This window comes from Gobius niger, assembly GCF_951799975.1.
Source record: "Gobius niger genome assembly, chromosome: 22".
Lineage (NCBI taxonomy): Eukaryota > Metazoa > Chordata > Actinopteri > Gobiiformes > Gobiidae > Gobius > Gobius niger.
The window spans coordinates 12,037,048-12,049,691 of record NC_136873.1 but is presented as its reverse complement, the minus strand read 5'-3'; the positions used below and the strand labels follow the sequence as shown (position 1 = coordinate 12,049,691).

At 37.4% G+C, this 12,644-nt stretch overlaps 1 protein-coding gene across 1 annotated transcript; it reads left to right on the top strand.

Annotated features, from left to right (window-relative positions):
* The first annotated feature begins 79 nt into the window (after positions 1-79).
* dnase1l1 (deoxyribonuclease I-like 1) lies at positions 80-10,967 on the top strand. Its single transcript, XM_079581216.1, has 9 exons — positions 80-176; positions 2,959-3,136; positions 4,663-4,751; positions 5,834-5,920; positions 5,991-6,103; positions 7,514-7,626; positions 7,809-7,966; positions 9,249-9,345; positions 10,847-10,967. Exons 2-9 carry the CDS (start codon positions 2,984-2,986, stop codon positions 10,949-10,951), a joined length of 915 nt encoding a protein of 304 aa, XP_079437342.1. The 5' UTR covers positions 80-176; positions 2,959-2,983; the 3' UTR covers positions 10,952-10,967.
* Positions 10,968-12,644: the final 1,677 nt, after the last annotated feature.

Here is a 12,644-nt window from a genome sequence, read left to right as displayed (position 1 = left end):
CCTCGCATAAACCCTGTGTAAAAAGAAAAAAGTCACATTTGGATCAGATAAAGCCGTGCGCGTGGGGCCCGTGAGCAGCTGCTGACGTCCCGCCCAGACGCTCGGGTTTCACTGAAGGCGGAGGAAACGAACCGCTTCAGTCCGATGTAGCGAGAGCGAGACCGAGGAACACACGGGTGAGTCACGGCTTTCAACTCTAACTTCACTATTCACCGTAAATCTTCAGGAAAACCACGTTTGGATGAGTTTTACGCGCGTTTGCGGCCGTGCGTAAAAGTGCGCAGCCGTTGTTCGCGGTCGCGGTTGGATTTACGCGCGGTAAAAACAGCGCGTGGGGAAACGTCAAGTCGAAGAACAAACGTGTTTAGTGAGTGAAGCGGCTGAGCGTAGATTAAAGACGTTTCCTGATGGATAATGTGTGTTTTGATGGACGTGTCCGGACGTGTTTTGCGCCAACTGTCATGTTTCATTTCTAACGAGTCATCAGTTTTTCCTTTTGTCATCCTGCTCTAAATATAGAAGTCCTTTGTTAATCTTGCAACTTCCTCATTTACGAGTGGCTACAACCAGAAGTGAATATGAATATGTGAGATTCAGTAAAGTGTATTGGGCTCCTGTTGTAATGGTCAAGTCCAGTGTGTGAACATTAGAACTGTTTAACCCCTTAACTCCCACCTGAACCGAGCACATTTTCTCCAGTTTGGCTTTACCCCAATCCAAAAGCTTCTGGAAAAAAGGTGAGAAAATAGCAACAAAACTGAGACGAAAACAATGATGGAAATGTGACAAAAAAGTGATGAGAAATTGATGAAAAAGTGGCAAAAATGTCACAAGAAATTGACCAAAAAATGAAAAAAAATGGGCAAAAAATGACCAAAATTTAACAAAAAGTTGGTAAAAAAAAATTGATGAAAAAATGAAAAAAAAATGTGTCAAAAAATTACCAAAAAATTACAAAAATATGACAAAAAAAAGAAAAAAAAAATGTAATAAAAATTTGACAAAAATGTGATAGAAGTTTGACAAAAAAACGTACAAAAATGTGGAAAAAAATGACCAAAATGTAACAAAAATTTAAAAAAAATAAAAAGACAAAAAAAAGAAAAAAAAATTGATACAAATGTGAAAAAAAAAGACAAAAAAGTAAAAAAAAAAAAAAATGAGTTGAACACCCAACAAAAAAATTATTGAAAAAAAAATCTGATGACGTGAGGAAAAAGATCCTCTCAGGTCAGGCGGGAGTTAAGAGGTTAATTTGTTTTTGCAGCCCAGACTGAGAGTTTTATTAGAACTATGAGTTTGGTATCGAAATCTATAATTTGATAAAGCACTGAATGAAGGCAGTGAAGGCTACATTTGTCTTCTTTTTCTGATGATAGGCAAGGCAAGTTTATTTGTACAGTTACAGTTGAGTAAAATTACAAGAAAACAGATCAAATCAATAAAACATCGACATAAAAAACAATCAATTACAGTAAAAGGTCAGAGTGCAGATACAATACTTTCAGTGTGTGATAAATCCATTATTAATCATCTGTTAATGATCAATTATCTTTTGATGAATTGTGAGCCCTGGTATAAAAAGGGTCTCCATAGGGCATTAACCTCTTAACTCCCACCTGGGCATGTTTTCTCCAGTTCTCCAAAATCTCCAAATATGATAGCCTCTTGGGGGGAAAAAAGCATCAAAACAGTGACAAAAAATTAGAAGAAAGTGAGGATTAAAATGCAACAGAAAAGAGCAGCAAAAAGTGACAAAAATGCAACAAAAAAGTAGTAAAAAAGTGACAAAAATGCAGCAAAAAAAGTGATAAAAAAATGCAGCAAAAAAGTGATAAAAATGCAACAAAAAAGTGATAAAAATGCAGCAAAAAAGTGATAAAAAATGCTGCAAAAAAGTGACAAAAATGCAACAAATAGTAATAAAAAAGTGACAAAAATGCAGCAAAAAAGTGATAAAAATGCAGCAAAAAAGTGATAAAAAATGCAGCAAAAAAGTGATAAAAATTCAGCAAAAAAGTGACACAAATCCAGCAAAAAAGTGATAAAAATGCAGCAAAAAAGTGACAAAAATGCAACAAATAGTAATAAAAAAGTGACAAAAATGCAGCAAAAAAGTGATAAAAAATGCAGCAAAAAAAGTGACAAAAATGCAACAAATAGTAATAAAAAAGTGATAAAAATGCAGCAAAAAAGTGACAAAAATGCAACAAATAGTAATAAAAAAGTGACAAAAATGCAGCAAAAAAGTGATAAAAAATGCAGCAAAAAAAGTGACAAAAATGCAACAAATAGTAATAAAAAAGTGATAAAAATGCAGCAAAAAAGTGATAAAAAATGCCGCAAAAAAGTGACAAAAATGCAACAAATAGTAATAAAAAAGTGACAAAAATGCAGCAAAAAAGTGATAAAAAATGCAGCAAAAAAGTGATAAAAAATCCAGCAAAAAAGTGACAAAAATGCAACAAATAGTAATAAAAAAGTGACAAAAATGCAACAAATAGTAATTAAAAAGTGACAAAAATGCAGCAAAAAGTGATAAAAATGCAGCAAAAAAGTGATAAAAATGCAGCAAAAAAGTCATAAAAAATGCAGCAAAAAAGTGACAAAAATAAGATGAAAAATGTTGGCTTCTTCAGCTCTGTGACTCATATCTCACGACTTTATCTCCACATTGTAACAACACTTTATTTATTCAGCTAATTTGGAATTGAATAATTAGCAACAGGAGGACGACAATATTCCCAAAATAGTAAAGGCGGACGGCCCTGGAATTTGGAGAAAACACGTCCCGGGACATGACAGAACAAAATCCGCTACGATTTAATACAAGTTTAGCCTCAGGACAATTCTTTTTGTCTTGAGCTCACAATAATAATACAGTTACAGTATTAGAGAAATTGTACCTTTGACTTTTGGAGCCAGTAATCAAAGCTAATCTCTCTCTTTACCTCCCAGGGCGTCTGTTTCCCCGTTGGCTGCGATGGCTGCTCTCTGGCGCCCCCTGCTGCTGTCCGCCCTCCTCGCGGCCTGTGAGCTCCGCTGCGCCGCCGCCTTCAGGATCTGTGCCTTCAACGCGCATCACTTCGGAGACTCCAAGTCCAAGGACGGCGTCGTCATGAAGTCTCTCGTGAAGGTGAGAGCGAGTTTTTCACTGATAGGATGTGCCTCAAGGGTCAGTTATTGGACCGATACTGTTTTCAATGTGTATAAATGATCTTCCAGGTTACTGTCAGGGCTTAACCTCTTAACTCCCACCTGAACATGTTTTCTCCTGCTCTCCAAGTTCTCCAAATCTAAAAGCTTCTTCAAAACAGTGATAAAAAAAGAAAATGAGGATGTGAACACAACAACAAAGCGCTAAAAAGTGACCCAAAAAAGCGAAAAAAAAAGACAAAAATCCAGCAGAAAAAAGACAAAAATCCAGAAAAAAAATGACATCAGAAAAAAAGACAAAAAAACAGCAAAAAAGACAAAAAAAAAACAGCAAAAAATGTCAAAAATCCAGCAAAAAAAGACAAAAAAAACAGCAAAAAAGACAAAAAAAACAGCAAAAAATGACAAAAATCCAGCAAAAAAAGACAAAAATTCAGCAAAAAAAAAGACAGAAATCCAGGGGAAAAAAAGACAGAAAAATCCAGCAAAAAGTGACAAAAGAACAGCAAAAAAAGTAATAAAAAAAAGTGACAAAAACACATAAGGGAAATAAAAAGTGACGACAATGGCAAAGACCAGAGGTCTCCTGACAGACCATCAACCCATTCAGGAGCTTCAGGAAACAAAACACTTGGGCATAATCCTAGATAAACACTTGAAGTTTCAAAGTCAAGTAAATAACGTCTGCAGGAAAGTAAAATCTAATCTTAACACATTGAGTCCTGCATTGTTTTGGGGATTTAGCTGCAGAGCCAACAATCCAGACCATTTTTCATGACATTTGTAGCACCACAGCGTATTCTATGTTATAGCTATGGACACATGCAATGGCTCGTTTGAAAGATGAGATTCTAAGCTCTAGGTAGGTGAAAACGGTTCAATTCTACGTGCCTCGGTTCCTGGAAAATCCTAAGCTAACAGAGGCTAGTTTTGATCAAAATCTGTTTTTTCCTAGAAATGTTAAGGGAACTGGCCACCGTTTCTCCACACTGAGATAAAGTTCTTACCTGAACTTCTCCAGTTTGGCTTTACCCTAATCAAAACGCTTCTTGGGAAAAAAGCATCAAAACAAAAGCTCAACCAAAGAGTGACAAAAATGTGACAAAAATGAAAAGAAAAAAAAAAACATAAAAAAGGTGACACAACACAGCAACAACACAAGGAAAAGGGTCAGTTTTGTGGGTCTTAGCTTTCAAATGAGGTGTGACACAGGCCTATATAACAGCCAAAGAGGACAGAATGCATTTGGTTTAGGCGGGTGGTAAGAGGTTAAAGTAAACAAACAGCAGCTTATGAGCTAAGGACATTTGAGACCTACAGATGTCTTCTTCTGAGACACTGAAGAGGCACCACGGCAGACAGGTTTCCTCCGGGTGCTACAGTTTCCCAGGACAAACACCTGAACACTATTTTGTCTTGTACAATGATAAATAAAGCTCGTACTTACTTGAATAAGGGATGGTCTGTTTGTTGCTGTTTTTCACGTCCTCTGTTCTGGCGTTTCAGATCGTGACTCGCTGTGACGTGATCTTGCTGCAGGAGGTGAGGGACAGTAAACAGAAGGCTCTGCCCAAGCTGCTCTCACAGATCAACAGGTGCTCAGACCACGGTCACACAACACGCACTTCCTTTTACATCACAAATATAGAAATGTGAAAAGACAGAGACATTCTTATTGTTAGGGGTGGGAATCGAAAACAGTCTCCCTGGAATATCAAAATACACGGCTGAGATTCCAGTATAATGTTTGAAAGTCTGTTTTTAAGCCCCATATGCAGGATGTGTCCACTCTTAACCTCTTAACTCCCGCCTGAACCGAGAGCATTTTCTCCAGTTCAGCTTTACCCAAATCCTGTAGGCCAGTGTGACGCCTCATTTGAAAGACCTACAAAACTAAATTGATCTTTTTCCTCACGTCATCAGATTTTTTTTCATCACTTTTTTTGTTGGGCAGTCGTCTCGTCTTTGTGAAATTTTCGGGACTTTTTTGTCACTTTTTGGTCAAATTATTCGCATTTTTTTGGGTCAAATTCTTGGCACTTTTTCATCCATTTTTTCCTCAATTTTTCGTCAAATTTTTCTCACTTTTTTGTCAAATTTTTGTCCATTTTTGTCATTTTTTTGTACATTTTTTGTCACTTTTTCGTCAATTTTTTCTCCCTTTTTTCACATTTTCGCCCTTGTTTTCGTCTCAGTTTTGTCGCTATTTTCACACCTTTTTTCCAGAAGCTTTTGGATTGGGGTAAAGCTGGAGAAAATGTGCTCGGTTCAGGTGGGAGTTAAGAGGTTCAAGCTTTCCATCATGTTATTCTGTCACTCCCTCATTAAAAACATGCCTGAAGTGTTGCCTTGGCACATTCACGTATTTCTGAGTAATCTGTAAAAACTCTGATGGCGGCCATTTTAGGGATAGGTTTGCCTGAGTCCTCCTAGGAACGCCCCCACCTCCTGGAGACGCCTCCGAGCTTTGGTCACCAGCCGAGTAACCAACCACTGCTCCTCAGCAGAACCCCCTCCCCACTGATGCCACAGACAGCGTGTGGAGGGGGCGTGTCTAAAGGCTCAGAGGTTCTTAAAGAGACAGAGGCCTATTTCAAGACATTCACTACAGCCATTTTGAGAGAGACATTTTATACAAGGCAGTTATTCTAATTTAACCTCCATGTCCCGTCCGCAGAGAGAGCAGAGAGCAGTACGACTACGTGGCCAGCGAGCGGCTCGGCAGGTCGGAGGCGTACCAGGAGCAGTACGCCTTCTTCTACAGGTGACGCTCGAACACACAATGTTTTACTTCTGTGTAACTCTTCCTGACTGTTGTTGCTGTTGGGGTTCAGGACGGGCTCGGTGTCGGTCACGGGGAAATACCAGTTTCCAGACGATCGTCCCGGAGACAGAGACGCCTTCGCCCGAGAGCCCTTTGTGGTCAGATTCAGAGCCCCCAAGACTGGTGCGTTTTTTTACCTTTAACCTCCGTCTTTACAGAGAGCGTTTTCTCCAGTCCAGCTTTAACAGAATCGACCATGTCCTGGGTTCATGCTCGATTCTGATTGGCTGACTGGCGAGCGTTAAAGCTGTGTAACGCACAGATCGTCTAAAAACAGTTAAATCACATTCGACAGACGGCATCTCTGGAATCGCCCATATATGGTCATGTTTAAAAACAGTTGAGGGGGAAAACAATTTGGAGAAATATTTAAACTTTCTCTAATTATTCAAAAACTACTTTAACAAACGCTGAAATATGAATATAGTTTCTACTAAATAAAGACACAAAGACATTGGGGAGGAGCAAAGTGATTCAACAGCCCATAAATACTATAACTAATAACAGAGAATGCTAACATGATGCTACACGTTAGCATCAGGCTAATGCTAACGGTTAGCTAGTGCTAGCTACGACTGCTTAACCTCTTAACTCCCACCTGAACCGAGAGGATCTTTTTCCTCACGGCATCAGATTTTTTTGTTGGGTATTCAACTCATTTTTGGAACTTTTTTCGTCAATTTTTTGTCAAATTTTTATCACATTTTTGTCATTTTTTGTTCATTTTTTGTCAATTTTTTGTCACATTTTTTATCACATTTTTGTCACATTTTTGTCAATATTTTGTCATATTTTTTATCACATTTTTGTCACATTTTTGTAACTTTTTTAAATCACATTTTGTCACATTTTTGTCATTTTTTTGGTCAAAATTTTATCACATTTTTGTAAATTTTTGTCACATTTTTGTCACATTTTTATCACATTTTTGTCACATTTTTGTCATTTTTTGTCATTTTTTTTATCACATTTTTGTCACATTTTTGTCATTTTTTCGTAATTTTTTTGTCAAATTTGTATCACATTTTTGTCACATTTTTGTCATTTTTTTGGTCAATTTTTTGTCACTTTTTTGTCAATTTTTCCTCGCTTTTTTCTCACATTTCCATCATTGTTTTCGTCTCAGTTTTGTTGCTATTTTCACACCTTTTTTCCAGAAGCTTTTGGACTGGTTTAATGCCAAACTGGAGAAAATGTGTGGGAGTTAAGTGGTTAAACAAACAGCTTAAAATATATGTAAAAAAACCTTCTGTCCCAGACTTTAAAGTGGATAAGTGTATTAAACATCAGCATTCTACAGTTTTAATGCACTTCGCGGAGGAACACCTGACCTCCTGCCTCCACGTTGTGCATTAAAACTGTATAATGCACGGCTCCTCGATGTTTAATCCTCATAATCAACAGACTTCTGCGTCTCGAGTAAATGTAATCGCTATTAAACCTTTATATCAGACACATCTCACTAACCAGGAGTTCTTTATGTATCGTTTGGGAGCGGGACAGCTCACTGACGTCTGTCGCTCGTGTCCGCAGAGATTCAGGAGTTTGTTCTGATACCGCAGCACACGTCGCCGACCAACGCCACGAAGGAGATGGACGCTCTGTACGACGTTCTGCAGGACGTCAGGAAGATGTGGAAAACCGAGGTACGAGCAGGAAAATATATCTGTGACTTTACTCTGTAATTCAGCAGTTTAGATCGCAGAACGTTATTTACTTTCTTTGTTGATTTGTTCGGTTCATCGTGCCAAAAGTGATGCCTTTAAGTGTGATGGAAAACCGTGAAATCAGATTCAAACTCTTGGAAAACCCTCCTGTGTCCTGTCAGAACATCATGCTGCTGGGAGACTTTAACGCCGACTGCGGATACTTGGCCAAGAAGAACCGCAAGAAAGTCCGCCTCATCACGGACCCGGACCTGAAGTGGCTCCTCCCGGAGGACACCGACACCACCGTGAGGGCCAGCACCTCCTGCGCCTACGACAGGTGAACTATGAGGATGCGCCGATATCTGATACTCGGATATCGGGGGCGATCCTGGAAAAAAGGCAGTATCACAGGCACAGGTCCTGATTTATGTTTTTCCCAGAGACAGTAAAAAACAAGTGGAGGGTCAGAATCAAAGTCACAAAGTCGTGCTAATGAGTCGCTCTCCTTTAGGGCTGAAACAACGAATCGATTATTGAAATAGTTGTCAACTATTTTAGTATTCGATTAATCGTTTTCTAGTCAACACAGACTTAAAGGAATAGGCCACCGTTTTTCCACTTTTTTGTCATTTTTTTAATAATTTTTTTTTTGTTCTTTTTTTTGTCATTTTTTAATAATTTTTTTGGTCATTTTTTGTCATTTTGTTGTCATTTTTTAATCATTCTTTGTCATTTTTTGTCATTTTTTGTCATTTTTAATCATTTTGTTGTCATTTTTTAATCATTTTTTGTCATTTTATTGTCATTTTTTGTCTTTTTTTTAATCATTTTTTGTCATTTTTAATCATTTTTTAATTATTTTTTGTAATTTTTTGTCATTTTTAATCATTTTTTAATTATTTTTTGTAATTTTTTGTCATTTTTAATCATTTTTAATCATTTTTTTTGTCATTTTTTTGTCTTTTTTTAATCCTTTTTTTTTCATTTTTTTGTCGTTTTTTTAATCCTTTTTTTGTCATTTATTTATTTATTTTTTGCTCAATTTTTTGTCTTTTTTGTCACATCTTCATCATTGTTTTCGTCTCAGTTCTGTCGCTATTTTCCCACCTTTTTTCCAGAAGCTTTTGGACTGGGGTAAAGCCAAACTGGAGAAAATGTGCTCGGTTCAGGTGGGAGTTAAGGGGTTAAAGTAGTATAAAGTAGCAAATAAATGTACATATTACACTTTCAAAATACTTTCTTGTTTTGTAGATAAGCTTTGGAGGGGGCACGTTTGGAACCACTGACCTAAAAACATGAAAAACATGAAATATTTTGGGTCACCAATTGAGTCACCAGTTGTTTGTATTTTAGTTTATAAAAAGCAGCTGATACAACATGTTTGTAAAGATCAGATCACTTTATAAAAAATACATATAAAATACTTCATTGTAACATTTTTAAACTCCGTATCGTCCCTTTAATGTCCAGTAACACTTGTTCCGTTTAGATGTAATTGATAATGATTATGTAACATCTCATTTGCAAGAAAAGATCAGACTTTATACATAAATCAAACACATAAATCTCTCACATTTCTTGAAGCAAATTCATACAAAATATAAACTTTGCGTCTTTAGGATTGTGGTGAACGGGAGGAAGTTGTCGGACGCCGTCGTGCCGTCGTCCGCCAGGGCCTTCAACTTCCAGGAGGAGTTCAGGCTCACAGAGGACGAGGTAAAGAACTCACCGCCAACAATCTGATTCCATCGCCGTGACTCCCATTAGCTCGCCTTAAAGGGATATTTCAGGACTTTTGACATAGGGCCTCATTTCCTAGTTATCCAGAGTGTTGCTGATTTCTGGAGATATATTTTTTTTGTATTCGTGCAGTTCTTATATTTGAAGAGTTTAGCGGCGCTAGGCTAGTGCTAGGCTAGTGCATATCTATGGTAACTAGTAGCCTGCATTAAAAACAGTGTGACCCGCTCCACAGAGCACCTGAGGCAAATCACTTATAACACCAGACTAACCATATAAATGTCTGTGTTCATAGAATCATGTTTAACCTCTTAACTCCCGCCTGAACCGAGAGCATTTTCTCCAGTTCAGCTTTACCCAAATCCTGTAGGCCAGTGTAGCACCTCAAGCTAAGATCTACAAAACTCATCTAAATGGATCTTTTTCCTCCCGTCATCACATTTTTTTCTCCATCTTTTTTGATGGGGGTTTCAACTCATTTTGTAACTTTTTTGTCTTTTTTTTTGTCTTTTTTTGTCATGAAAAAAAAAAAAAGTCTTTTTTTGTCATTTTGGTCAATTTTTTGTCATTTTTTTGTTATTTTTTTGGTCATTTTGTCATTTTTTTTTATTTTTTTAAATCATTTTTTGTGTTTTTTTCGTCATTTTTTTAATCATTTTGTGTCTATTTTTTGTCATTTTTTGGTCTTTTTTTTGGTCAATTTTTTGTCATCTTGTCTTTTTTTAGTCATTTTTTAATCTTTTTTTTAGTCATTTTTGTGTCATTTTTTTATCATTTTTTTGACTTTTTTTTTTAAAATCATTTGTTTTCATTTTTTGTCTTTTTTGACATTTTTTAAATCATTTTGTGTCTATTTTTTGTCATTTTTTGGTCTTTTTTTGTCTTTATTTGTCATTTTTTAATCATTTTTTGTCTATTTTTGTCAATTTTTTTGTCTTTTTTTGTCTTTTTTTTAATCATTTTTTGTCTATTTTTTGTCATTTTTTAATCATTTTTTGTCTATTTTTTGTCTATTTTTTGTCTTTTTTTGTCTTTTTTTGTCATTTTTTAGTCATTTTTTAATCTTTTTTTGTCTATTTTTTTGTCATTTTTTATATTTTTTTTTATTTTTTTTAAAAAAATCATTTGTTTTTGTCTATTTTTTGTCATTTTTTAATCATTTTTTGTCTATTTTTTGTCTATTTTTTGTCTTTTTTAAATCTTTTTTTGTCTATTTTTTTGTCATTTTTTATATTTTTTTTTATTTTTTTTTAAAAAATCATTTGTTTTCATTTTTGTCATTTTTTTGTCTTTTTTTGACATGTTTTTGGTCAATTTTTTGTAATTTTTTGTCACATTTTTGTCATTTTTTCGTCACTTTTTTCGCCCCATCACCAGGTCTCTCAACAGACCATCACCGGGTCCGTTGAGAGACCTGGTGGTCGGGGGCGTCGCTTCGGTGTGGCGCCTCTGTAACCCTCTCTCTGTGTGTGTGCAGGCCCTGGATGTGAGCGACCATTACCCCGTGGAGGTGCTGCTGAGGTCGGGCGCGGTCAGCCTCTCCTGCTCCCTCCTCCTGGTGCTCCTCGTGTTCCTGTCGTAGACCTGAGGAAACAGACTCTAAAGACTCTCCACACCGGGAACAAAGACTGGGCTGCGGTGACGAGAAATCAAAATGTGGAAAGAGCGGCCCCTGTTTTACTAACAACAGCGTTATTTATCAGACGTCAGTCACTCCCAGTCGTGAAGCTGCTGATGCTTTTCATTTCCCTGTGGACAGTCTTAATCCACTCACTCAATCAGTCAGTCTTTATTGGTACAGCCGTCTTCCCCAGGGTTACTGGTCGTTAGTTTATTTATTTTTCAACCCCTTAACTCCCACCTGAACCGAGCACATTTTCTCCAGTTTGGCTTTACCCCCAGTCCAAAAGCTTCTGGAAAAGAGCGACAGAACTGAGACGAAAACAACGATGAAGATGTGACGAAAAAGTGAGAAAACTTTGACGAAAAGGTGACGAAAAAATTGACAAAAATGTGACAAAAAATTGACAAAGAAATTGACAAAAAATGTGACAAAAAATGACCCAAAAAACGACAAAAAATGTGACAAAAAAATTACAAAAAAATGATTATTCCTAGTCCTGGTTTAGTCCTGGTTTAGTCCTGGTTTAGTCCTGGCTCAGACCGCGGCTCTGCCATCTCTGATAATGACTGAAGTGTGAGATACAGCTTTGCTTCTGCATTTGTGCTGAAGCTGCTCATGAGTTCAGGCTTTTTTTAGACTCACTGCGGATCATTTATTGACGTTTGGAGAGAAAAAGTACCGAAAATTAGCACGTTTTTCGATACCGCCCCCTACTGGAGCTTTTCGGTCGGTACCAAGTAGGAACCGTTTAACGCTACCCAGCCCTACTCACCACCCGGACTCTCCTCCTCATTCACCTCCCTCTCTCTCTCACCACCTCATGTCCATATATGGTGCTATGGAGGCGTGCAGGGGGCGTGTCCTGAGGAGGAGTCAGTGAAGGGGACATTACTCGGTGCTGCACATACGGTTTGGGTTTTGCTCGTACGGACTCTTATAGGCAGAGAGTTTTATAAATGAGACCCTGATGTTCTTCCACAGTTTGCAAACATGGCACTGCTGTACTTTCAACAGCATCTCAGAGTCACTGACGACATAAACGACTCCACAGCAGGAACAGACTCGACAGGACGTGATATAGTTTTACACTTTTATTGATTCTTCATCACACAAAGCAAACGGAAACATTCACAAAGCTTTAAAGTGAACATATCCTGCAAAACCCACTGTTCTGAGCTTTACCTCAGTATTTCACTACATTCGCTTTGTTTTGAGTTCATCCTGGGACAAAGCTGTTCAATGTGGCTGTTTCTTCTTCTACAGCGTCAGCGCTTCGTTCTGCACTTCCTGATTAGAATCGTGTTATTGTCGTTTTATAATTCCATAATCCAACATGACGTGGGTTCAGAGTGAGTTTCTCAGGCCGAGCTGAAGCTGTAAACCAGGCCGTCGATCAAAACTGAAGTTATTCCTACAGCTGCCAGCAGGAGGAGCTCCAGCTCTTTCTCCTGTGTTTCATTCTGACTATTTCATTCTTACAGAGACAGGATTTAAAACGATCAAACTTCAGTTTCCAAAAGAATGTTTTCACTGTTTTTAAGCCCCGTCTGCAGGAGACGTTCACTTTAAGAGAATACTGGCACAAAAGGAAAAAGAATCTTTATAAATCCCACCGAGCGTCACCGACCGACTACATTCAGAGGGAGACGGA